The sequence below is a fragment of the Diabrotica virgifera genome, chromosome 2, assembly GCF_917563875.1.
Source record: "Diabrotica virgifera virgifera chromosome 2, PGI_DIABVI_V3a".
In the NCBI taxonomy this organism is placed as follows: Eukaryota; Metazoa; Arthropoda; class Insecta; order Coleoptera; family Chrysomelidae; genus Diabrotica; species Diabrotica virgifera.
Genome location: NC_065444.1, coordinates 84287319 through 84312976, shown reverse-complemented (window position 1 = coordinate 84312976; position 25658 = coordinate 84287319). Strand labels below are relative to the sequence as shown.

Genomic DNA, 25658 nt, shown 5'->3' with positions numbered 1-25658 from the left:
ATAATTATGATACACTGATCAAACTTTGAAATCTTATAAAGATGAGATGCCTATAATATAACATTTTGTCGACAAAATATAAATTTTTTATTTTTTTGCATAATCTTTAAATGTTTAAAAAAAAATAGTTATAAACAAATTAACGTTTCTCAGAAAGTTTTTATTATATTATAATTTTAAAAAATAGCTAAAATGCGCATTTCAAATATCTTGAAAATGAATCCTTTAAAACTTTTTTGCAACCATTTGCAAAAAAGTTATGAAACAGCAAAGTAAACATATGATTACTACGGTGTTAATAATTTTTTTTAATTCTTTCAAAGCGTAGAAGTGAGTTTAAAGTACAAGCTAATTATTTATAAAACAATATCGATTATCAGCTTAATGGTTATATTTTAATTAAAGATCATAAATATATTTTTTTTGTAATTTACACGCGCGAAAGTAGAATAATACAGTACCGTAGCCACCCCCCCCCCCCCACATACACAACTCGCGCGAGTTTAAGCGTGTCAGTCGCTTCGAGTGAACATTTTATCTACGGCTCTGTATCAAGCATACTTTCGCGCTAAAAATTACAAAAAAAAGTATTTTTAATCTTTGATTAAAATATAACCATTGCACTAATTTTTGACATTCTTTGTGAGTAATTAGATTGTACCATAGACTCACTTTTAAGCTTTGAAACAATTAAAACAAATTATAAACAATGAAGATATCGTATATTTATTTTGCTGTTTCCTAACTTTTTTGCAAATGGTTGGAAAAATTTTTTAAAGCATTCATGTTCAAGACCTATGAAATACGCATTTTAAGTATTTTTTAAAATTAGAATATAATAAACAATTTCTAAGAAATGTTAATTTGTTTATAACAATTTTTTTAAACATTTAAAGATTATGCAAAAAAATGAAAAATTTATATTTTGTCGACAAAATATTAAATAGGCATCACATCTTTATAATCTTTCTAAGTTTGATCAATGTCTCATGATTATTTTGGTTGTTATTGCGACTGTAAATTGTTAATTAACAATTGAATTGTTGCTAAAATATTCGTTTCATTTTAACCGGCTTCTGAATTTATAATCTATACCAAGAAAGCTTTTATTTCACCAAGCTATATAATTATTGATAAATAATTACTGGCCCAAAAAATTTATTTGAAAATTCGAGATTTTGTTGGGAAAACCCGCATTTTACGAGGAAAATTTTCGTCGGAGCAAATCGGGAAAAACATGCCTCTATGTAGAATTAAATTGGGGTGAATTTTAATTTTAGTATTTTTGGTGTAAAGTTAAAATCTTCGGAGTTATAGAGCAATAATTGAAAAAAATACGATTTGTCGGCGCCATTTTGTTTATAAAAAAACTAGCACACTATCTGTGGACTTTGCATACCTATATTAATAATATATAGGATCTTATAATTCGATTAAAGCAATAAAATTGCTGGTAAATAACCTTTCTTTGTACTTTACTAATTAGACCAACGTATTATAACTATTTTTTTTTCAAAATTTTAAGATTATGCAAAAAAAAAGAAAAATTTATATTTTGTCGATAAAATATTAAACAAGCATCTCATCTTTATAATCTTTATAAGTTTGATCAATGTATCATGATTATTTTGGTTATTATTGCGATCGTAAATTGTTAATTAACAATTGAATTGTTGCTAAAATATTCGTTTAATTTTCACCAGCTTCTGGAATTACAATCTATACCAAGAAATCTTTGATGTCACTAAGTTATTTAATTATTGATTAATAATTACTTACCTAAAACTTTATTTGGAAATTATAGTTTTTGTTAGGAAAACCCGCATTTTCCGAGGAAAATTTTCGTCGGAACAAATCGTGAAAAACATATCTCTATGCAGAATTTAATTTCGGTGAATTTTTATTTGGGTGTTTTTGTTGTAAAGTTAAAATCTTCGGAGTTATAGAGCAATAATTGAAAAACATACGATTTGTCGGCGCCATTTTGTTTATAAAAAAAGTAGCACACTATCTGCGGACTTTGCATGCCTATATTATTAATATATAGGATCTTATAATTCGATTCCAGCAATAAAATTGCTGGTAAATAACTTTTCCATGAATTTTGCTAATTAGCCCAGAGTAACATTATTTTTTTGAAAAACAAAATGGCAGATCCAATATGGCCAAAAGAAATTCAAAAATTTTATTCCACGCGCATATTTTTTTAAAATTTTATATTATAAGGGACATTATTACCAATACACTTTCTTTTTAAAGTACAATATTTAGAATCTATTAGGCATGTTCAACCGCCCATACATACGCAACAATCGCTAAAATCATGTAATATGCGTAATTTCACACTTTTGTATTCAAACAACTACCTGCAGTACATAGGCAGTTAAAAGCAGCTAAACCAATGAGATTCTGTATCTGCTGACTTTACGTTTTGAGATTAATAAAAATTAATCGCAGAATTATGTACTTGTTGAATGTATTTTTACGAAATTGTTGTTGTTACAAGTATATTTTTACTGTTTATTCATTAACAAATTGTATGCATTTATTGTTACCAAATCTTAAGTCAACTTTTATCTTACATTAATACATACTCTAAAAAGAAGAATCTGCTTTACAGCAATAAAATTGATAAACCAGAAAACGTTTTACAGTGTTTTCAATATACGGATCCTTTTTGACTTTCACTGCCGGCCAAAATAATGTCGTACATACATGGCTCACTTGTCCCGGACCTATAAATAAGAATATTCGGTCTGATCCTTATACCTGCGTATTACGACTCTACGATAGTATGAGAAAACAACTGGAAACATGGAAATCCCTAAATATCCTTTTATTTTTTGCCTCATGACCACGTTTTCTACATTTGGAACCCCTATGCGCCGTTAGAAAAAATCTAACATTTTATCCTTTTCCGTGATAACTTCATGAAAAATTTTGCAACATAATTTTCCACTCGTGCCTCGAGGAAGATTGTAGTAATGCGTAGGTATGCAGATAGAAAAAGAACTTGGACAAGTTAACTTAACATGGAACGAAGCAAAAAATACTGCAATGAACAGAAGATAGTGGAGAAAATTAATAATAAAATTGGGCGGACGGGATTCAAAAAATATTTTTGTCTTGCGCAAAATACAAAGCAGATGTATTTATTAATTAGGGTCAGTACCAACTGACCTTCGGCGATTAGTTTATTCATATACATTTCAGTTTGTACTGTAATAAAATTAAAACCTTATCTATGTTAAAGTCATACAACTCTCAGTCCCTCCAGGAAGAAACTTCACTTATCCGAGATATTTACGGTATCAGATGTTAAGTTTTGGGGGGACCCCTTCCGTGTTTTTGGACCCTGGTATGCTAAAGTATTTCCCAAACATATTCATACTCATTTGGACATCGTGAGCAGTAAAGTTATTTACATGGGCTTATTCGAGATTTAGCCATACGGCTCACAGTCCCTCTAAGGGGAAAATTGACTCATCCCAGATACCTACGGCATCAAAAGGATTGAACTCTGGTGGGACTCTTTCCATGTTATCGAACCCTAGGTGACTTGGAATGTAGGCGTATCTCCTAAAAATTTTCGTACACTTCTGGCCGTCGCGAGTAGTACAGCTTTCTGCATGGTCTTATAAATATGTTCATTCAGACCCAGGTTTTTTATGCTTTCGAGGAGGGTCCTCGGATTGTCTCCAGTAGTAGACATAATAATCGGTATTTTCTGGGTACTTTGCATTCTCCATTGTCTCCGTATTTGAATTTCCAGATCTCTGTACTTGGCGATCTTTTCAGTAAATTTAGTACGTAGATTATTGTTGTTAGGAATCGCCACACCAGTGAGTGTTGTTTGTCTCGTCAATTTATTGACTAATACGAGATCTGGTCTATTATGTGGGCTTATTTATTATTTATGTATTATTATGCGGGACTATTATTATTAAGAATAAAACCCCTTTCTTCTTCTTCTTCATCTCGTAGCACTACAACCCGGGGTGGGTCTTAACTGACTGCACAACTTGCTTCCATCTCGAGCAGTCGTCCATGATAGTTGGGTCAGTAGGTAGCCACATTGTCATTAAATATGACCATGTTATCTCTCCATCGCATTCGCGGTCGTTCTAAGGGTCTTTTTCCTGTCGGAGCTTCCTCCCAGATTAACTTCGCAATGAGTTAGGGAATTAGGTAGTTTATGAACATGATCTGCCCATCTTAGACGTTGGGATTTAATCTCCTGGACTATATCGCTAGCCCTAGAATGTAGAAAATGAAGAGCTAGAGCTAGATCGCTAGCCCTAAAAACCCCAATAATTGTAAACTATGAATTAATTACACTGTAGCACCTAGTCACTCAAGAACTTTCTTTTCATCGTATTTTGCCCTTGAAATTGGCCGTTTTGGACAATCGATTTCTGTTTCTGATCGCTTGGTATTGTCTGTTCATTGAAATAAAAGTACCAGATACGGTGACCTAAACAGGTAGGTAACGTATGTGTAGACGTAGACTGTACTCAGAGCCCGATATTTTGGTGAACGCTTAAATCTAGATATTAATACGTATCCATACGAGGGTGCTCCGTGCTCGGTGTAGGAGCTTAGTGGATACGTTGCTGCCCGCCGTTCGGCGCTCACCCTCTTCGATTCAACCCGTTTGCGGTTTATATGTAGGGGAGCGCATACCGTATCCATTTGAGCAGCTACACCGAGCACGGAGCACCCTCGTATAGATACGTACCTTTACAGACAGACATTTTTAGTTTATCAGAGTTACGAGTGGCAAATAAATCATTGGCTGTGAATAATGTAATTCTAAAATGCTTTGATCTTAAATATTAAAACTCTACAAACTCTATAAAAATCTATATATCGCACTAATTTGTTAAGTAATCTTGATACTGATAGCGATAATAATATATTATTTGTTGAGAAAAATGTATCAACTTGATAATTTTTTTAAAGATTAGGTAACAAGCATACGCTAATATCTTCTGCTGAAGATGGATACGTTTCCCTACGAAATATCTTTATTCATAACTCTATTCGTGTTTATAACAACTGGACTAGTGTTTTTTGTTTGTTTTGTTAGACACAGAGATAAAGCTTTTAGAAAGGAAGTCATTAGAAGAGGTAAGTATGACAATGAACGTTATTTTCATTTTAAAGGACATTTTAAAGTGTCGTCAAAACAATTACACATAATTAATAAACATGGAAAGTTTTCCTGGATGGGCGAGGCAATGTAGCACTAAAAATCCCAAAACCTACCAATTCTTTTGCAGTTTGATGAATCTCAATGAAATTTATTAGAATTGATTCGTAAGAGCGTTAAGAAATTTTGTGAACTAAAGGGATGATGTCCAAATAAAAATTTCATTATCGAACAAGGAAAATGCATTTCAAAGTGGCGAAAAAGAAGAAATTTGTAATTAAGAAATAATTGACAGAACTGAGTTGAATATCACGATATAGGAGTTTTTGGGATCGCTGAATACGAATATCATAACGGTGACAGTCTACGAGGCACCTGGTACCCAGGACGAGCCTGAACACTAATATCATGTCGGCAATGATTTCCGAGGCACTAGAGCGAACTGATATTGTATTGTAATTCGATAAAACTCCAGGAGACAAGTCCCCGCTTGGGCACCATGTGCCTTGGAGAACATTGTTGACATGATACTAGTGTTCACTGCCCCCAAAACCTCAGAGTAACGACTTTGCATCGATTTTGTATCGAATTTTCACAAAACTCCAGGAGATGAAGCTGGTCCTGGACACCAGGGCATCACGAATATCATGACAACATCGCTGTCATATCCGTGATCAGCGACTCCCTAAAAACCACCTATTAGTAATATAACTAATTTGTATCAGTTACATATTTCCAAATTACAAATTTAGAAGATGAATTTGTCTTGATTAGCTAAGAAGATTATTTTAAATTGTTTATAATTATTGAAATAAACAACAAAAATATTTAAAACATATTTCACAATGTGAGTCTATGTGGTTACTATATGTGCAAAAGATGGGCACGATTGGTCAAGTAGTTTTTAAACAATTATATTTGTTTATCTCATTTGACAAAAAAAGCTTATGTTGATAAACAAAAAAGTTAATTCAAATTAAACCCGAACGTAAGCATCATTTTCAATTGTTTATAATTATTGGAATAAACAATAAAAATATTTAAAACACATTTTACAATGTGAGTCTTTATGTGGTTAAATATGTGCAAAAGATGAGCCCGATTGGTCGAGTAGTTTTTAAACAATTATATTTGTTTATTAGTCCATTGAAATGTTACATTTATGGTTGCATTTTTTAGAGAAGTCAATTTTATTTTTTTTTAATGTGTAGGGGGGTTCAGTAGAAACTTAAGTTTAAATTTTTGGGGTCGCCACCCTTGTACCCCAGCCGCCATCTTGGAAAAAGTGGTGCAAAGGGCTTTCACGCTGTATCTCCTAAACTAGCAACCCTACAGAAAATTTAATTATGGATAAAATGTAGCAAATTAAATTTTCTACAATTGTATATCTATTACTTTTTACCGTCAAGTGACCAACAAAAAAGTTATAAACAAAAATAAGAGAAAATTTTGTAAGAAGTTTCCTTTTGGAGGTTATAACTTTTTCCGTTCATTTCACAATAAAATAACATCATAGCGATTTTGTAGAGGATTTTTCAACGAACAGCTTCCGCTATAAAGCTGTTTAATTTTATTTATTTATCTAGGTTTTACAGCGCTCCAAACTTGACCAGATTCTCGAATTCTCATAGGAATACAATAAAAACAAAACCTTCGGCTTACTTTTCTATCTATAGATTTATTTATTATGATTTTAACATTCCTATACTATTATTAAGCTATTTTTGACCCTTTTCCCCGCCACCTATGAGGTAGAGTCTGGAGGCGCGTTTTTTGTGTGGTATCCCCAATAGGCCTAATCCACGGACAATTTCTAGACAAAATAATATTATTTATTATTACATGTTGAAAAAGATCTATTATAGTTATTATTTTTTCATTTTTTTCGATGGTCCAAGCTGTCAGTCTAGATCTGAATCAGTTTCCGAGGTGAATTTTTGTGGTATAATGAGCGTTAGAGTTGGCGTTATTGTCGGTAATTCATCTTCCAATTAATTTTCTTCAATAATTAATGTTGATATATCCACGATGTTGCTGCAACTGTCACCACCACAATGGGGATACACTGCTGAACATTTGAGGCCTGCTTTTTGGCAACCACATGCATTTCCAGTTTCCATTGCATTTGCAAAAGGTGCATTTAATAAGCTCGGGGGTACTGGAGGCTTGGAAGTTTAGATTAGTATCCAAAATTTTCCATGCTTTTTCCAGCCCCAATCTTCTGGATCACAATGTTTACCGAGCCATGACTGAATCTGGTGATACACACGGAGTCTGTGGAAGCGGGCTGCATCTGGTGTTGGAGGAAGTGAGAAGAGATTAAATGCATTTTTTTGTCACTGTTTTAGCGAATCGTTTGTATCTCAGGGTTTCCAGAGAATCGTCTTTATTTCCGCCATATAAAAACGTTCTCCGACAACAGTGAGTAAAGATGGCTCGACTTTCCCACTAACAAATAATTTTTCCCAGAGGTTTCTTACAAATAAAATAACCACCACTCATGATTCGCGCTTACAAAAAAACACAAAATGCTTATCTAATCACAAAAATATAAATTTTACCCACGAGACTCTCAATGGTATTATCTATAAAACTCAAAATACTTTTCACAATTTTTAATACGACTGCAAGTGGCCAAATAAGTAGCACAACTGTAAGAACAAGTTAAGGAGAGGGGAACAGACTGCTGTGCCACCTAGGATAAATTATAATAATAAGTAATAGCAGGGTGATCAATTGGAATGTAGAAACTATAGGGGAATAACCCTCCTTAATACAGCTTACAAAATATTTTCGAATATCTTATATGGTCGCCTAAGTGCACATTCAGAGGAGCTTCTTGGAGAAAATCAAAGTGGTTTTAGGCCTGGTCGATCAACAACAGACCAGATCTTCGTGCTAAGGTAAATACTGGAAATAACCAATGAATTCAATATCGACACATACCATCTTTTCGTAGATTTTAAATCGGCCTATGACAGTGTCCTAAGAAATAAATTGTATGAAGCCATGGATGAATTCCACATCCCTGATAAACTGATAAGATTGGTTAAGGCTACAATACGTAACGTTGTTTGCAAAGTCAAAATACAGGGCGAACAATCACAGGCATTTGAAACGAATGTTTCAAACGAAAGGCGGTCAGAGATGTCCGAATAGACAACAGAGGATATATTTTTAATAAATCATCCCAAATTTTGGCATATGCAGATGACGTGGACCTAGTTGCCCGCACAACAAGCAAACTAGAAGAAATGTATACCACCTTCTCAAATGCCTCAAAAAATATGGGCCTGAAAGTAAACGAGGAGAAAACTAAGATGATGGCAACACCCAACACCGATATCAACACCCAACAGTAGAGCCAGAAACATCGGTCACCAATTCACTGTTGATAACTCTACCTTTGAAGTGGTGGATAAATTCATATATTTAGGCTCCCTGATCACCAAGGAGAACGTCATGACGGAACAAATCAAGCGAAGGATAATCCTAGCGAACAAATGCTATTTTGGACTGAGTAGACATATGAGACGCAGAAACTTAAGCCAAAAAACAAAAATAACCATATACAAAACCCTTATACAACTAGTGTTTTCATATGGATCAGAGACATGGACCATCTCCAAGGAAGATGAAACCTTCTGCTTATATTTGAACGAAGGATCCTGAGAGGAATATTCGGTGGCATCTGTGAAAATGGTATTTGGAGGAGGAGGTACAACTACGAGGTATACCACAGATATAAACATATATTTGGTGGTAAAGACGTAGTATCTCTTATAAGAATAGGAAGACTAAGATATGCAGGACATCTAGCAAGATCACAGCATAACAACCCTCCTAGAAGAATCCTTATGTCACAACCTGTGGGAAGTAGAAATAGGGGTAGGCCAAAACTTAGAAGGATGGTGTAGATGAGGATGGGAGAAAAATAGGCGCAGCAAACTGGCAGCGGTTGGCAATGGATAGGACTGACTGGCGTAATAGACTTATGAAGGTCGAGGCTCTTTCATAGGGCTGTAGCATCATTGATGATGATGAATAGCAGCCATAAAACGGTTAGAGGCGTTTGAAATGTGTTGCTACCGACGTATTTTGAGGGTCTCATATATACACCACACACCTAATATAACTATTATCCAGGAGCTAAGAAAAGACAAAGAAATTATTAACACCGTAAAGAACAGAAAATTGGCTTACTTCGGCCACATTATGCGTAATGATAAATACCGACTGCTACAGTTGATTCTACAAGGCAAGATTGAGGGCAAGAGAGGCCCTGGACGTAGACGTATATCCTGGCTAGCCAATCTTAGGAAGTGGACTGGTCTAACGTCAACTGATCTATTTCGAGCTGCTGTAAATAGAATAAGATGGGTCAATGTGGTCGCCAACATCTCCAGAAGATAGGCACCTTTAGAAGAAGAAGATGAAAACGCCGCGTCGTGTGAAAAAAGGGAAGACAGATTTGTTATCACAAATAAAATTGTTTATCAGACAAAATATCGCAAATTGTTGAACGAGAAATTCAAAAATGATTTATAATTTGAAATATCTCAGTGCCGTACTATTTTTTTCTTTAAAAAATTCAGACAATTATCCGTATTCGCGCCAATGATGTATATCATATTCTTAATTGTATGTAAAAAAAATCACCATAAGTTTGTTTTCTTCAACGCCCTGTATCTTGAAAACGGATGGCGTTACAAAAATTTTTTACTAAGCAAACCATAATTATTTTTTAGTTTTTTACCTATCCTAGAGACGGTGTTACCTTTTCCTGGAACACCCTGTATAAAAATCTATGCTTTGAATTAATTCGTTTCGTTATCTTAATATTATTGATAGCGATAACAATATATTATTTATTAAGAGAAATATATCACATTAATTATTCTAAAAGATTTTTTAACAAGTACACGAGATGGGCGATAATAATAATGGTTCCAATGGTTATCCCTTTTATCCCACTTATCTCACTATCCCACCAATAAACACCGATGATGATCCTATTGATATAGGTAAAATTTTAATACCAACCTTCGTTCTAATAGGGTTGGTAGTGGCCACTCAAGTGTTTTTTATATTCCTTAACACCCACATAGTTAAAGCTTTTAGAAAGGAAGTCATTAGAAGGGGTAAGTAAGACAATATTGTTTTCAGTAGTAATAACCCAAGGACATTGATAATTGTTCGAAAAAATTTTATAACAGATTTCGAAAGCTTGTTGCTTGGAAATAGACCGACGCCGTAGGCGGAGGTCTGTTGCCTGTAAGCAACAAGCTTGAGAAAGTTGTTAAAAATTTTTTGAGCATTTATCAATGTTCGAGGGTTATTCGGATAGAAAATTTTTTGCTGATATAAAATTAATAATAATTTCATTAATATTCTCATCAGTATTACAACCAAATCGTGACATTTTGAAATATTGAATATTTGAAATGTCAAAATCGAAATGAAACGAAATGTAGGTATCCATAGCTACATGATTGAGTGAAAACAGCCCATGGGATCTGTTTTCAGTATAATGTTGGTTTTATTGGTTGTATTCAATCAGATGACCACAAATTAATTGATTTCATTGGATTTCTAATTGAGCAAAAAATTTTCAGTAGTAGTAACCCGAGGACATTGATATTTGTGCGTAAAAATTTAACAACAGATTTCAAAATCTTGTTGCTTGGAAGCCTTGTGTTTTAAAAACTTATGTTTCCAATAAGCAACAAGCTTGAGAAAATTGTTATTACATTTTTGAGGATTTATCAATGTTCGAGGGTTATTCGGAAGAAAATTTATTGCTTTTCTTTAAACACATTTTCTTTTGATGCCTATTCGTTTCGAATATTGACGATCATTCTGGCTATAATCATTTTATTAACTGATGCTTTAAATAGATTAGTTGTTGTTGTGGAGAACCTTTTCCTCAGGTTCTTTAATCATGATATTCTTCTTCTCACAATTCCTTTCCTTGAAGGATTGCCTTTAGTAATCTGTATTTATTGCCGTTTCTCATTATGTGTCCGAGATATTCTAACTTTCTCCTTTTAATGATATATATATCACCAATCTTTCTCTCTCCATTCTTCGTAATACGGTCTCGTTGGTTATCTTTTTCGTCCATGATATCCTTGGATTCGCCTGTATAGTCACATCTCAAGTCTCCAAGTTCTTTCTCCATCGCTTCAGTGAATGTCCAGGATTTACCTCCGTAGTATAATATTGAGAAGATATAACATCGTAGGAGCCTTACTTTTACCTCCAGATTAAGTTTGTGGCTTTTAAAGAGTTTGGCCATGTTATTGAATGCACTCCTAGCCTTCTCTATTCTACATTTAATTTCTTGTGAGTGATCCCATTGTTCATTTACTATTGTTCCAAGATAGGTATGCTGTTTTACTCGGTCCACTGGTGTATTCGTGATAAGCAGTTGGGCGTCTCTAATTTTATTTTTGCTAATGCCCATAAATTTAGTTTTTGATATATTTACTTGTCGTTCAAATCTTTCACTTACTTCATTTACTTTGTTAATTAGTTACTGTAAACTGTTCAAACTGTCTGCAAAAATAACGGTGTCGTCTGCGTAGCGGATGTTGTATAGGCGTTTTCCATTTAGGAGTATTCCATTTTCGCAATTTTCCAAGGCTTCATTAAATATTTCCTCTGAATATAGGTTAAATAATATAGGTGAAAGTATACATCCTTGTCTAACAACTCGTTGAATCTGGATCGCTTCCGTTGGTTCATCTCCAAGATTTGTTATTATTGTTGCTGATTGGTTCCAGTATAAATTTTGTATTATACGCCGGTCTTTATCATCCATTTGGGCTTTTGTTGAACTGTATCAAATGCTTTTTGGTAGTCCACAAAGTAGGTGTAAATATCGCAAGTCATATCTCTGCATCTTTGAAATAATACCTGCAGACTAAACAGTGCATATCTTGTACCTACGCCTTGTATGAATCCAAACTGTGTATCTTGTGTCTCATAAATACAAACACAAAATTATTTCACACGAAATTGAAAATGGTTATTCATTTTTGACAAAATTATTTATTTAAAGGTACAATAATCAGTAAATGAACAATTCTAAAAATTGAACGAAGACCAAGAGGTGTTAGTTTCAATAACTGACGACGATGTGTTTTCACGCATGCTGTTAATAATTACGTTGTGATGTTCTTGGTCAATATTTAAGTAAGGTTTTATGGAGTTATATTAATTATTAATATAACTAATAGTTATTCCAATAGTTCTTCATCATCTGATAAGTTTTCTTCTGACGATATTTCATGTTTTGACCTTTTGTGGACGTTGAATTATTACTTTGTCAATATTGCTTCATATAATTTAGATAAGTTGATTTTGTTCACATACATAACTCCTACATTAAATACGTTACTAATTTTTAATAGCTAAATGAGCTTCACAAAACTTGTATGTCTTAAATGAACACAAAAACAAATTTGGTAAAGACACTTCCTTTAGTACACACAAATTTTTAAAATTCACCTTAACATAAACGATCCGATTGCTCTTTTAAAGATCTGTTTCGAACGAAATCAATTTAGCATCGTCCAAAATAACATATTTTTCTTTGTTAGTTACATCTTCGATAAGGTCTACCTTTTTGCAGTTCTAGTATAGCTGCCCAATTAAATGTTATTTTTAAATTACAAAAAATAGCAACAAGATACCTGCTTAGCCTCAGAAGAACAACACATTGCAGAACCTACTTCAAAGACTAAGGAATTCTAACTCTTTCTTCTTTATATATTTTAGAAACTGTTTGCTTAATTCGTAAACACTCATCTACATGTCTTTCCAGCACAGTGTTGCCAATCGGCGGATAATTATCCGATTTTCGTACCTTTTTGATAGTTGTCGTATCTTCTTCGTATCTTTAAATAAATCGGATATTTGCGGATATTTTTCAGTGTATCTACCATCGACTAAAACTTTCTTATTCATATATTCCCAACACCAACAACATATTAATTTTGTTTGGTTACACCCAAATTTTTATAAATAGCCTATACTGGATGAATGTTAGTGACATCCGATACTTTTCATCTTTTGACAAAAGGGACATATGCCGATTCTTTTGTTTAGAATTTAAATGCACAAGTGCATCCACTTAAGGCATACTAATCCAATTCAAATTTCAAAAACCGTCTGCCGTCCGATGTTATTTAGGAGTTTTTAGTTTTTAGTCTTTAAACTTATGAAAGCTAATTCACGCACGATTTAGTTTTATTTTCATTTTATGTAGTGCAGTGCTTAAGTAAATGTTTCCAGATTTCTCGGACATGAGATGTAGTTAAATCTAGTTCTTTTTTGTAAAGTTCTATCAAATCTAATATCTTAAACAAAACCATTTCATCAAAACATGTTATACTTACCTAATTATATTTATGATTTTTTTGAGGAATGTAATGGTACTATGCAGAAAAGAACTTTCCGGCACACAACGTCACTTTTCTGCACACTACTGTCAGTTATTCTGTGAGAAAATATTAAGTTTGTTAACATAAAATTGTGCAGAAAAATGCATTTGGAATAGTGGTTGTAGAAAAATCTACTTATTTGAAACTAGTAATATCTAAATATCTACTAATTAACTCAAAAATCCTTCAATTTTTTTGCATATAAAAATTATTTAGTCGGGCATTAACGTTGAACGCACGACGGGTATTATGGATACTAACTTTGATACCTTAATAACTACAAGACTATCAAATACATTTCTATTGTTTTAGTTGTAATAAATCTTTAGTTGTTAAAAGAACGTAGGCGCAAAATTTCGGACCAATAATCTTTAAACGTATTAATTTTTTTCGAATCCTGAGAAAACTAATAAATATTTTTGAAAAATTTGAACGCAGAATGAAAGATTACATTATTACCGAGGGCTGAAAGTTCCTTAGAATAAACAAAATGTTTCTTTTGAATGAGATATTTAAAACTAAAAATCATACTTAATATTCTCTTTTCCTTTTACCCCTGTAAAATATTAGAATAAAAATTATAGAAATCTTCAGGGACTTTCGGCCCTCGGTAATAATGTAATCTTTCATTCTGCGTTTAAATTTTTAAATAATACTTATTAGCTTTCTCAGGACTAGAAAAAAATAATGCATTTTAAAAGCATTCACCAGAAATTTTGCGCCTATGCTATTAATGTAGCTGTAGTTTATTTTGTATTGATTTATTTATTATTTATTTTTCCAGTACCTAGTTTTAGGTAGTTATTACATTTTAATAAAATAATATTTAAAAGTGTTTTTTTTTACTTAAATAATTATAATAAATTAATATAACGATCCAAATAATGAAATATCTAGATTTATTTATTTATTTAGAATTTAACACTTACGATAATACAAAATACGAATAATATAATAATAGTAAGTAAATAGTATTTACATACATGGATTAGGTAATAATCAACTAGGATACGAGATTTTCATCTACAAACGAAAATTTTTAAACTGTGAAATAGAGAATCCAGTAGATTAAAGGACCGGTTGTTCGAACGCTAATCAGAAATGGATTCAACTGATCATTATCAAATATTTAATTACTGTCAATATCAACTTTATGTTAATTATCATAATGATAATTGATTACAATCAACTGATTGGCGTACGAACAACGGATTTTGTTATTTGATGGTTGTTAAGGGGACTAAAAGAATAACATTGACAACATTGATTTTAATAACAGAATAATTTTTGACCTAGCGTACCTTTTCGTGACAAATCGGATATTTTTCGAGCGATCATCGGATAATCTAGAGAAATCCGATTGGCAACACTGTTCCAGCAAGACCTAATCATGACTAGTCCACCAGAAAGTCTACTGAGTTAGTCAAGAAATCTGTATTATATTCTGCAAAAAACTATACAACCATATCCATTTACAACTTAAATCTGCAACATCTTTCCCCAAGTTCCGTAAAATGACAAAATCTTATCTATCTGAAAGACCATATTACTCAGTAGAAGAGTTTCTAAATGAATAACGAAGAAATTACAGTACCTTTATGTAAAAGTAACCAAAGTATTTGTATCTATATTTGGGTGTCATATGCAGCAGCTTAAACTTGTGGTTAAGGTTGTACTACGCAATTTGCAATTTACATATTTAAATTTTGCAATAGATTGTTTTTATTTTATTACATTTTTTTTTATTTTATAATATTGACAATTTATGTAATTTCAGTAAATTGTATTTGTTATTTTATGACCATTTATAAACTTTGTCCATCAAATTGTAAAAATTTTCAGTAGTAATTGCACAAGAGCTCTAAAATTATTGAATTTTTCCCGAGTGACACTTTGACAGTTTTAATTTCACGAGCCGAAGGCGAGTGAAATTATATCAAAGTGTCACGAGGGCAAAAATTCTATATTAATTTTAGAGATCGAGTGCAATTTGTTGCGATTATTTCATGAATAAAACTGTTTAACACCAAAATTTTATTGTAATTTATTTATGTAAGTACAAATTAGTACAATTAAACACACAGTTGTTATAAATATTAATTTGACGGTTGAAAGTCATCACTTTTATAATTTTTAAAACATTAATTGTCATTAATGTCACTGAATGTATTTTTTCGTAGCAACGAAGGGCATCTGACGTAATATACTCGACGACGGGAAATTATCAAAAATTATCGGGTATAATATCACAAGAGGGTGAGAATAAATTGAAAATAATGCGACAGTTTTTCGAAAATTTGTTGTCTGGCAATAGACACGAGAGCCCGCAAGGCTCGAGTGGCTATTGCCCAATGACAACAAATTTGAGTAAAAATGAAGCATTACTTTCTTATTTATTCTTACTGTCGTGTGATATTCGTAAGATTATTTTTTAGTACGTATATTATGGATATTTTCTTAAATGTGACAGTTGTCAAAACTAGGAAACTGGTTGCCATTAAACAGAAACAATACTTAAAAAAATTCTATCGGTAATTTTCTACAGTAGATAATTCTCAGTATAATTTTAATCTGATTGGACAGAATTAAACACGTGATCAAATATCTTACTATACGATTGGAAGTTAAAATCATTAAAAAATAATCGATTTAATTTAGATTTATGTAGCTTTCTATTGGTCAGAATCTCCTATGAATGAAATAATCAGTGACAACAACATACAGGGTGATTGATTACTGTGGTAAAGCTCAATAGATCCGCTATAGTAATTTATAGCATTAAAAGTTAATAGCAAAAATTGTAGCCAACTTTGAGCTTCACATTACAAAATTAGTTAGAATGTTACAGGGTGTTCGATAACACAGTGGAAGACGAAACTTATGTTTTTTAAATGGAACACCCTATATTTTATTTTATATTCGAAATCCTGTTAACTTCTCCATGACAAAAATATAAAGGTTTGTTATGTTATACATGATATTTACAAAGTTATAACCAATTATGTATGAAAATCGTAACAAGTTCAACTCTCTGTATAAATAAAAATAAACACAACAGCGATGGTTTATTAATGCCATATATTTTTATTTAGTCGAAATTTTCAAGAATTATTGACATTGCTAATATTCTTTATATCAAATTCAGGGTGAGTTAAAACGCAAGTACATTATTTTCTCAGTAATGTTAAATGGAACACCCTGTATTTTATATCATTATTAAAAAGTAACATTACCGTACTTTAATTTTTATACAACATTCCCTATGTCTAAATTTATTATTTTAGGCATTTAATTATTAAGTAGGTAAGCCATGACTGAATTGACAATTGACGATTACTGATTATCAATCCGGTAATCAATGTAACAATGCAAATAAGCAAATAAAGAAATAAAAATAATTTATTAGTAATGCATTTTACAAAAAAAACACAACCACAACACGCAATATTTTTGGAACAATTAAAAACTACTTTTTTATGTAAATGTAACAAATAAAGAAATAAAATTAGTAATAAACTTTACAAAAAAACACACAAATCAAAATACAACATTTTGTGAAGACAATTAAACACTACTTTTGTATGTAAATGTAACAAATAAAGAACGAAAAATAATTTATCAGTTATACATTTTGCAAAAAAACATGTTTGAAAAAATTAGAAGCTACTTTTAATAAAATATTTTTAATATTTAATTACACGAGGTGATCAAAATTACCTCTTAACACATTTATGTACGCCTAAAAACGATCATTGAATGAGCTACTTATTCTACGAAGCATTTGTAAATTAACACATCGAAATACACTTTGTATTCTATTTTTCATCTCATCCCTTGTTGTTGGATGTATTTTATAAACTTCACTATTAACGTAACTCCAAAAAAATCAGTCAAGTTTATTAAATTCTGGTGATTTGGGTGGCCACGCTACTGGTCCATTGAAAAATGAAAATATCTCGAAAACTAATCAATTTAGACATAGAGAATGTTATCTAAAAATTAAAGTACGGTAATGGTACTTTTCAATAGTGATATAAAATACAGGGTGTTCCATTTAAAATTACTGAGAAAATAATGTACTTGCGTTTTGACTCACCCTGTATTTGATATAAAGAAAATTAGCAACCTCAATCATTCTTGAAAATTTTGACAATACGTAAAAAAATATGGCATTAATAAACCATTGCTGTTTTGCTTATTTTTATTTATACAGGGAGTTGAACTTGTTAGGATTTTCATATACTTATACAATTGGTTTTAACTTTGTAAATACCCTGTATAACATAACAAACCTTTATATTTTTGTGATGGAGAAGTTACCAGGATTTCGAATTTAAAATAAAATATAGGGTGTTCCATTTAAAAAAACATAAGTTTGCTCTGCCACTGTGTTATCGAACACCCTGTAACATTCTAACTAATTTTGTAATGTGAAGCTCAAAGGTGGCTAAAATTTTTGTTATTAACTTTTCAGTAATAACAGTAATCTACAGTTCTTTTCTACTGGTCAGCGTTGTTTATTAAACATTTTAATAAGATCTTTGTTCTATGATTATTTGACTGTATTTGAATTATCCAATATAAAAGTTGATAAATTATCAATAATCAAAACTAGGCAAAAGTGTTGTCGTTAAAATTCAATTATCATTTCTCATAATTGAGTGTCTGCAATTTAGAGACTCTACTAGACAAGAGAAACATTGTCACTAACAATGACAACCTGGTCCCCAGTGAAAACATTGTCATTAACGACTGCGAAATGAAGTTTGCGGAAAAATACACATATCTTGGTTATGAAATACGAATCACGAGAGACAATCAAACATGCGAATTGGAACGAAGAATTGAAGAATTATCCTCTCCTGGGCCGCATATGGTAAACTCAGAGACGTATTCAAAAGTGATCTTCCAATCTGCTTGAAACGGAAAGTCTTTGACCAATGCGTTTTGCCGGTTATGACCTATGGTATCTGCTAAGAAGCTAAGAATTGCTCAACGTAAGATGGAGAGGTCGATGATTGGTGTGTCATTGCGGGACCATATAACAAACGAAGAAGTACGATTGAGAACAGGAGTCACAGATGTATGTGAGGTGGCTAAACTTAACTGGAATTGGGCCGGTCGTGTGGCCCGTCTGACAGATGGTAGATGGACAAAGAGGTTGCTCGAGTGAAGGCCAAGAGCTGATAAAAGAAGTAGAGGAAGACCAACCACGCGATGGACGGACGATATAAAAAGAATGACAACAAATTGCATTCAAAGCACCCAGGACAGAAGACAGTGGACGTAAATAAATTAACAAACTGAAGAGTCAGTCGAAGAAACATGGAAATATTTTAAAGAAGTGATGATAGATACAGCAAAAGAAACAATCGGATTAAAAAGAAGACAAAATAAAAAATGGATTACTAAAGAAACACTACTACTGATAGAAGAAAGAAAAAAAATCAAAGAAGAAATTCTACAAAAGGAAGGATCGGAAGAAGAGAGGGCACTTGAAAGGAAATACAAGGCAAAAAACGCAGCAGTAAAAAAACAAGTCAGAAAAGATAAAAGAAACTATATAAATGAGATGCTACATATATCAGAAGAAGCAGCGCAAAAAACGACTTACGAACACAATATATAATCATACGAAACTTAACAGGAAAAGCACAACGAAATATACGAGAAGTAAAGAATAAACAAGGAAATAGAATAAAAAATGAGAAAGAAATAATACAAAGATGGAAGGAATACTGCGAAGAGATATTATATGCTAAGCATGAAATAACTCAAATCATAGAGGATGAAGTAGAATCACCAGAGCTAGAAGTGAATATTGGAGAAATTACAAGGGAAGAAATTGGAAACACCGTAAAAATTCTAAAAAATGGCAAAGCCGCAGAAATAGACAATATACCCATTGACATAATAAAAGCAAACACCGAGCAGTCAGTAGAAATGCTACATATACTTTTGAATAAAATATGGACGGACGAAGAATTGCCAAAGGAGTGGAAAGAGGGATTGATTATAAAAATACCCAAAAAAAGAGACCTGAGCAAATGCAACAATTGCCGTGCAATAACACTAATAAGTGCCACATCCAAAGTGCTGACCAAAATCATATTGAAAAGATTAAAGCTGGAACTAGATAAAAAAACTGAGAAACAACCAAGCAGGCTTCCGTTCCAACCATTCCACTATTGATCACATTTGCACCCTTAGAATTTTCTTGGAACAAACAAATGAATGGAATAAAGATATAGATGTGAGTTTTATCGACTTCGAAAAGGCCTTGGACCGTGTAAATAGGGCACAGATGTGGAAAATCCTTAGATTTGGGATATATGGATATATGGGATACCACTAAAAATCATAAACTTTATTAAACTCTTCTACGAAGGATACAAAGCCAAACTAGAACATTCAGGTGAAGTAACAGAATAAATATCCATAGAAAGTGGAGTCAAACAGGGTTGTGTACTATCCCCTACTCTATTCCTTATTATGATAGATTGGGTAAGTAATCGACGATCGAACAGGCATCAGGTGGAATCTATTCAAACAGTTAGAAGATCTCGAATTTGCAGATGACATCTGCCTGATAACTGAACACCGAAATCATATGCAAGCAAAAATTGACAAATTGGCACAGTACTCCGACACGATCGGACTTCGAATAAACACAGAGAAAACTAAACTTGTAAAAAATAATAACCATCCAAATAATAAAATAATGATAAACGGTAAAGAAGTAGAAGAGGTAGACAAGTTCACATATCTGGGATCTGTCATGAAAAGGAGCGGGGGGTGTAAAAAAGATATACAGACGAGAATAACAAAAACATTCGGCATCGGAAACAACAAAAATTAAAATCTTATCATAGTTGCACTAAAAGTATACCTACTGCTCTATGGACCAGAAACATGGAAACAGGACGAAAATACAACTAAAAAACTACAAACATTTGTAAACAAATCTCTAATAAATATCCTGAAAATATACTGGCCAAACAAAATAACTAATAAAGAACTATGGTAAAGGACAAAGCAAACTAACATATCTACGACAGTCAAGGGAAAAAAATGGAAATGGATCGGCCACACTTTGAGGAAAGCAAGACAAGCACTTGAATACCAACCAGAGAGGAAAAGAAAGAGAGGCAGATCACACAACAGCTGGAAAAGAACAACAACGAGAGAACACTAAAAAATTGGACCAAGATGGGGCGAAGTCAAAAAGAGAGCAAAAGATAGAAGAGAGTGGAGGGAATTAGTCCACAATTTAATCCAGAGAATAAAAACAAAAGAAGATGCGCTGTCCCGGCCAGACAGCCATCTTACACTTTTGGCCAAGAAACGCATAAGCGCCCAATACTCCACAAGGAGGGATGGAACGAGAGGGATATCCAGCACTGGATGCAAATGGCTGATTGGTGATGATGATGATGACCATATAAGACAGGCAGATAACCTATGCATATACTGTATTCAAAGCCCGATATTTTGGCGAACACTTAAACCTTGCATAGAGATATCACAGTGACGAATGGTGAGTAATCATTGGCTAACCATTGGAGTAATCACTGTATATTAACAAAGCTTTTAATCTTAAATATTAAAACTGTACCATATAAAAATCTATAAATTGAACTAATTTGTTTCGTTATCTCGATACCGATAGCGATAACGATGTTTTATTTGTTAACAAAAATACATCACTTTGATGATTTTCAAGGGTTTGGTTTTGGTTACAAGCATACGCTAACATCTAATGATGAGCGATAACCCTGATAATTATAATGGCCGTATCCCATTTCCCAAAGATAATTCACAGGATAAAATTTTAACAACAATCTTCGTTCTAGTGGGGTTGGTAGTAGCCACACAAGTGTTTTATATATTTTTTATCACCCACACAGCTAAAGCTTTTAGAAAGGAAGTCATTAGAAGAGGTAAGTAAGACAACTTTATTTTCATTTTAAAGAAAAGTGTCGTCAAAACAACCACACATGATCAATGGATGTGAACCATTTTTCTGGAATGTTAAACGATTCTACGATACTTCCCAGCATACCTGTCTACACTATCGATGTTGTGGTTTTATCTAGCTTTATCTTATATCTTCTCTTCTTCTTCTTATGTAGATATTGTCATTTCATCGTTTTCCCACTGATCGTTTTCCTATTGGGGAACCGTCTCTCGCCGTCTTTACTACTCTATTAAAATTAGGCTCATAGATAAGGTATATACAGAGTGGGCCAAATAAAAGGAGCCACCCCGATATTTGGCAGCATTTATTGGATTTTAAGAAAATAAAAAAACAGGTCAATTTTTGATCTAAGGGGGACACATTTTTACGGTACAAACATCTGTCATTTGTCAACTCCCTCCCTTCCACTGCCCCCACACCTTATTTTTAAATAGGGAATAGGGGTCGTGTGCTAGCTCATTTGAAAGGCTATTCAATTCTCTATTCAGTAATATCAACATTGACATAAAAATTTATACAGGGTGTCCAAGAAAAATTATTTTAAATTAAATTAATTGACACAAAAAAAAGAATGAATGTAATTTATTTAACTCAGAATACATTCTACTGCTGAAAAAAAACAGAAAACAATGTGTATTTGACAAATAAACACTGTTTGTTGCTTAAATTCAATATTCAACCTACCAAGAGGCAGATGGGTGGAAGCTTGAACATTAAAATTAAGCAAAAAGCAGTGTCTACTTATCAAAAAACATTTTTTGAAGTTATACTTCTTTACGGGCGTAATGACGGTGAAATTTTATATGGGAAAACCTAGCGACCGGGCGCATGCGCATTATAACTTTGTTCTGATTGGATGTTCAAATGACATGACAAAAATTATCCAATATGGCAGCTGTGGCACAGCTGTGGGACTGTGTTTGGTTTTAATGTATGCTTGTTGCGTTTTAAAATTTGTAGGAAGAGAAACAACAAACAAAAAGTTAGTTAATGGTTATACTGCCTTTTTAAATAGTTTTCATATTATATTTTTGGACTTATTTACATAGAAGAGATGATTGTTGCATGCCAATGTGAAAGCTCATCAAACTGTGCCTAGTATGAGTGCCGCAGATCTCGCTTATTCAAAGCTAAAGAATCTTTCACTGGTAAGTGTTTTATAAATAGTTGATCAAATTTTGTTATGATATTTGAACATAGCCACTTTGCACGACGCAAGTGATTGCGAAATGTATTAGTCGTTATACGGGCTCCGATACCTACCTTGAACCTACCAAAATACATAAGTAGTATGTAATACTTTTTTTTACATAATTTGATTACCATCAAAATTTATATCAATATTCACATAATATATTGTCTTCTTACCCTATGTTTTGTTGTATTTTTTCAATTCTAAATCATTTCAATTCAAAATCAAAATAATTTGATTTACATAAGTTAAAAATGTCAAAAGGTTAATCTGTTTAGTTAGACGATCTTCGCACATAATGACAAGCTGCCTCTGTGGTGCAGTTTTAATGCGGGTGAATCCCAATACAACGCAAATACCAGCCGCGTGGTAAGTTGGTTCGAATCCCAATAGAAACTTTTATTTTTTTATTTTTTTTTATACATTTTATGATTGTAAGTATATTTATTATATAATTTTATTTTCAGAAAATACGTATTTAGTTAAAAATTTTTCCGACAATTAATGTTCAGAAATCATTTGTGACATTTTTAATGTGTTTGTGTGTGTTTTATTTTTTTATTATTTTAATTTTTGGCACTGTTTTAATAAAAATGTTTGAGAAGTATTAAGTATAAATTAATTTAATATTTAAATAAAATATAAATAAAAAGTATATTAATTTCGTTTATAATCATATAATCATATAATCATATAATAGAAGTATAACTTCTTACGTGCGTACAAAGTACACACACATTCTTTTTCTGCTTTCTGTCAGCAGTAGAATGTGTTCTGAGTTAAATAAATTACATACATTCTTCTTTTTGTGTCAATTAATTTAATTCAAAATAATTTTTCTTGGACACCCTGTATACATTTTTAAGTCGATGTTGATATTACTGAATAGAGAATTGAATAACCTTTCAAATGAGCTAGCACACGACCCCTATTCCCTATTTAAAAATAAGGGGTGGCGGAAGTGGAAGGGAGGGAGTTGACAAATGACAGATGTTTGTATCGTAAAAATGTGTCCCCCTTAGATCAAAAATTGACCTGTTTTTTTATTTTCTTGAAATCTAATAAATACTGCCAAATATCGGGGTGGCTCCTTTTATTTGGCCCACTCTGTACATATATAAAATATATATATAAAAAGGCAACTGGTATTGACGACATTAATGCAGAATTTGAAAACAATTTCACCATACATACTCGAGCCATTGGTTCACATTATCAATATATGTATAGAAAAAGGAATATGGCCTAAAGCCTTCAAAACAACAGTAGTCATACCAATATACAAAAATGAAGACAAAACTCTTGCTGCAAACTATCGACCTATATCTCTTATTCCGCATATTTCTAAAATATTTGAATTATTATTGAAAAATAGGCTTACAGCATATATATCAAAAAATATAATTTAATTTCCCCTCACCAATTTGGGTTTAAGCAAAATACTTCCACCCAAGATGCCATTTTGAATTTAACATCTAAAGCATATGAAGCACTTTAACAAAAATAAAGTTTGCTTATGCGTATTTCTTGATTTGGCCAAAGCTTTTGACACTGTTAGTCACAATAACCTCTTACAAACCTTAGAGAAAATTGGTATAAGAGACAACTGTTTACAATTATTTAGAAGTTACCTCTCTGAGAGACAACAGGTAGTAAGGGTCTCCAAAGTAATAAGCGGACAAAGAAGTATAACATATAGAGTGCCACAGGGAACAGTATTATTTCCTGTCCTGTTTAATCTATATATAAATGGATTATTTTCATTACAGAGTACAGGGCACATAATTTGGTTTGCTGATGATACAGCTATTATTTATGATGCTGAGAATTGGTATGAATTAAAAACAAAAGCAGAATGTGATCTACAACTAATAAAAGAATGGTTTGACTACAAAATACTAACAATCAATTTTAAGAAAACTGTTTATCTACCAATATTTAACTCTAACTTGACCACTGATCTTTTCAAACCCCTTCAAATATCACATAATAAACAAAATTTGTATATTAAACCCGTAACAAATGTTAAATATCTAGGAGTTTTTATAGATACACATCTAAAATGGGACTTTCACATTAAATATATCATTAAAAAGCTACAGTTTATCCTGTATAAGTTTAAACATCTTAAAAAACACATACCTAATATATACCTTCGCACACTATATTACGGACTAGTAGAAAGTCATCTCCGTTATGGTATACTGGCTTGGGGAAGCGCCCTAAAAACACACATTCTCCCACTGGAAATCATACAAAGAAGATTTCTGAAAATTATTATGTCTAAACCATACACCTACTCTACAGATAGATTATATAAGGATAGTGATATATTTGACTTGAAACAGTTATACTTTCTTTGTGTGTCTTTAAAATATCACACCATGAAAACAGACAACAATTTACCATCACATGAGCATGATACAAGAGGCAAACACCTTTATATGATTCCGAAAATGACAAAGTCCTTATGTCAAAGAAGTTTTCTATTTCTAGCCCCAAAAATATATAATCATATCCCCAATGATATCAAAAATACTAAGAATGTTCTTCTATTTAAAAAGAAATTAAAATCATTTCTGATGGAACAAACAAGAAATTTTTGTGACATCATTATAGTAGCTTAAATTTAAATACATTAAAAAACAAAAAAAAAATAAATGAAACTCTAGAGTCACTACCAATTTTTATACCTATATTTCAAATTTTATATTGTTTTAAACTGATTTATTTTGCTTATTATTTTTATCATATTTAATAAAACATGCGTATATACACCATTCTTCAAAAATATTACTAACTAATTGAGCCATACATAATTGTTTAAACAAAAAAATTAATTATTCGTGCTTTATTGTTAAATTAAGTATTTTTTTATTGTTTTCATTA

The 25658-nt window shown here is 32.1% G+C and overlaps 2 protein-coding genes across 5 annotated transcripts in view; one reads left to right on the top strand and one right to left on the bottom strand.

Moving 5' to 3' along the window:
- The window catches only part of LOC114341630 (pre-mRNA-splicing factor 18), a 152160-nt gene that overhangs the window by 65126 nt on the left and 61376 nt on the right, over window positions 1-25658 (bottom strand). The window lies entirely within an intron of this gene.
- The window catches only part of LOC114328825 (uncharacterized), a 50393-nt gene that overhangs the window by 1223 nt on the left and 23512 nt on the right, over window positions 1-25658 (top strand). The window contains exon 1 of one of the 4 annotated variants that reach the window (XM_028277773.2): window positions 4960-5130. The exons of 1 other annotated variant lie outside the window; for it this stretch is intronic. In XM_028277773.2, the coding sequence (XP_028133574.1) occupies window positions 5001-5130 (130 nt within the window). In that variant the 5' untranslated portion in view covers window positions 4960-5000. Of the gene's footprint in view, window positions 1-4959; window positions 5131-10033; window positions 10294-21287; window positions 21540-25658 lie in introns of those variants that run through there. 2 more of the 4 variants (XM_028277768.2, XM_028277770.2) reach the window with 2 other exon arrangements.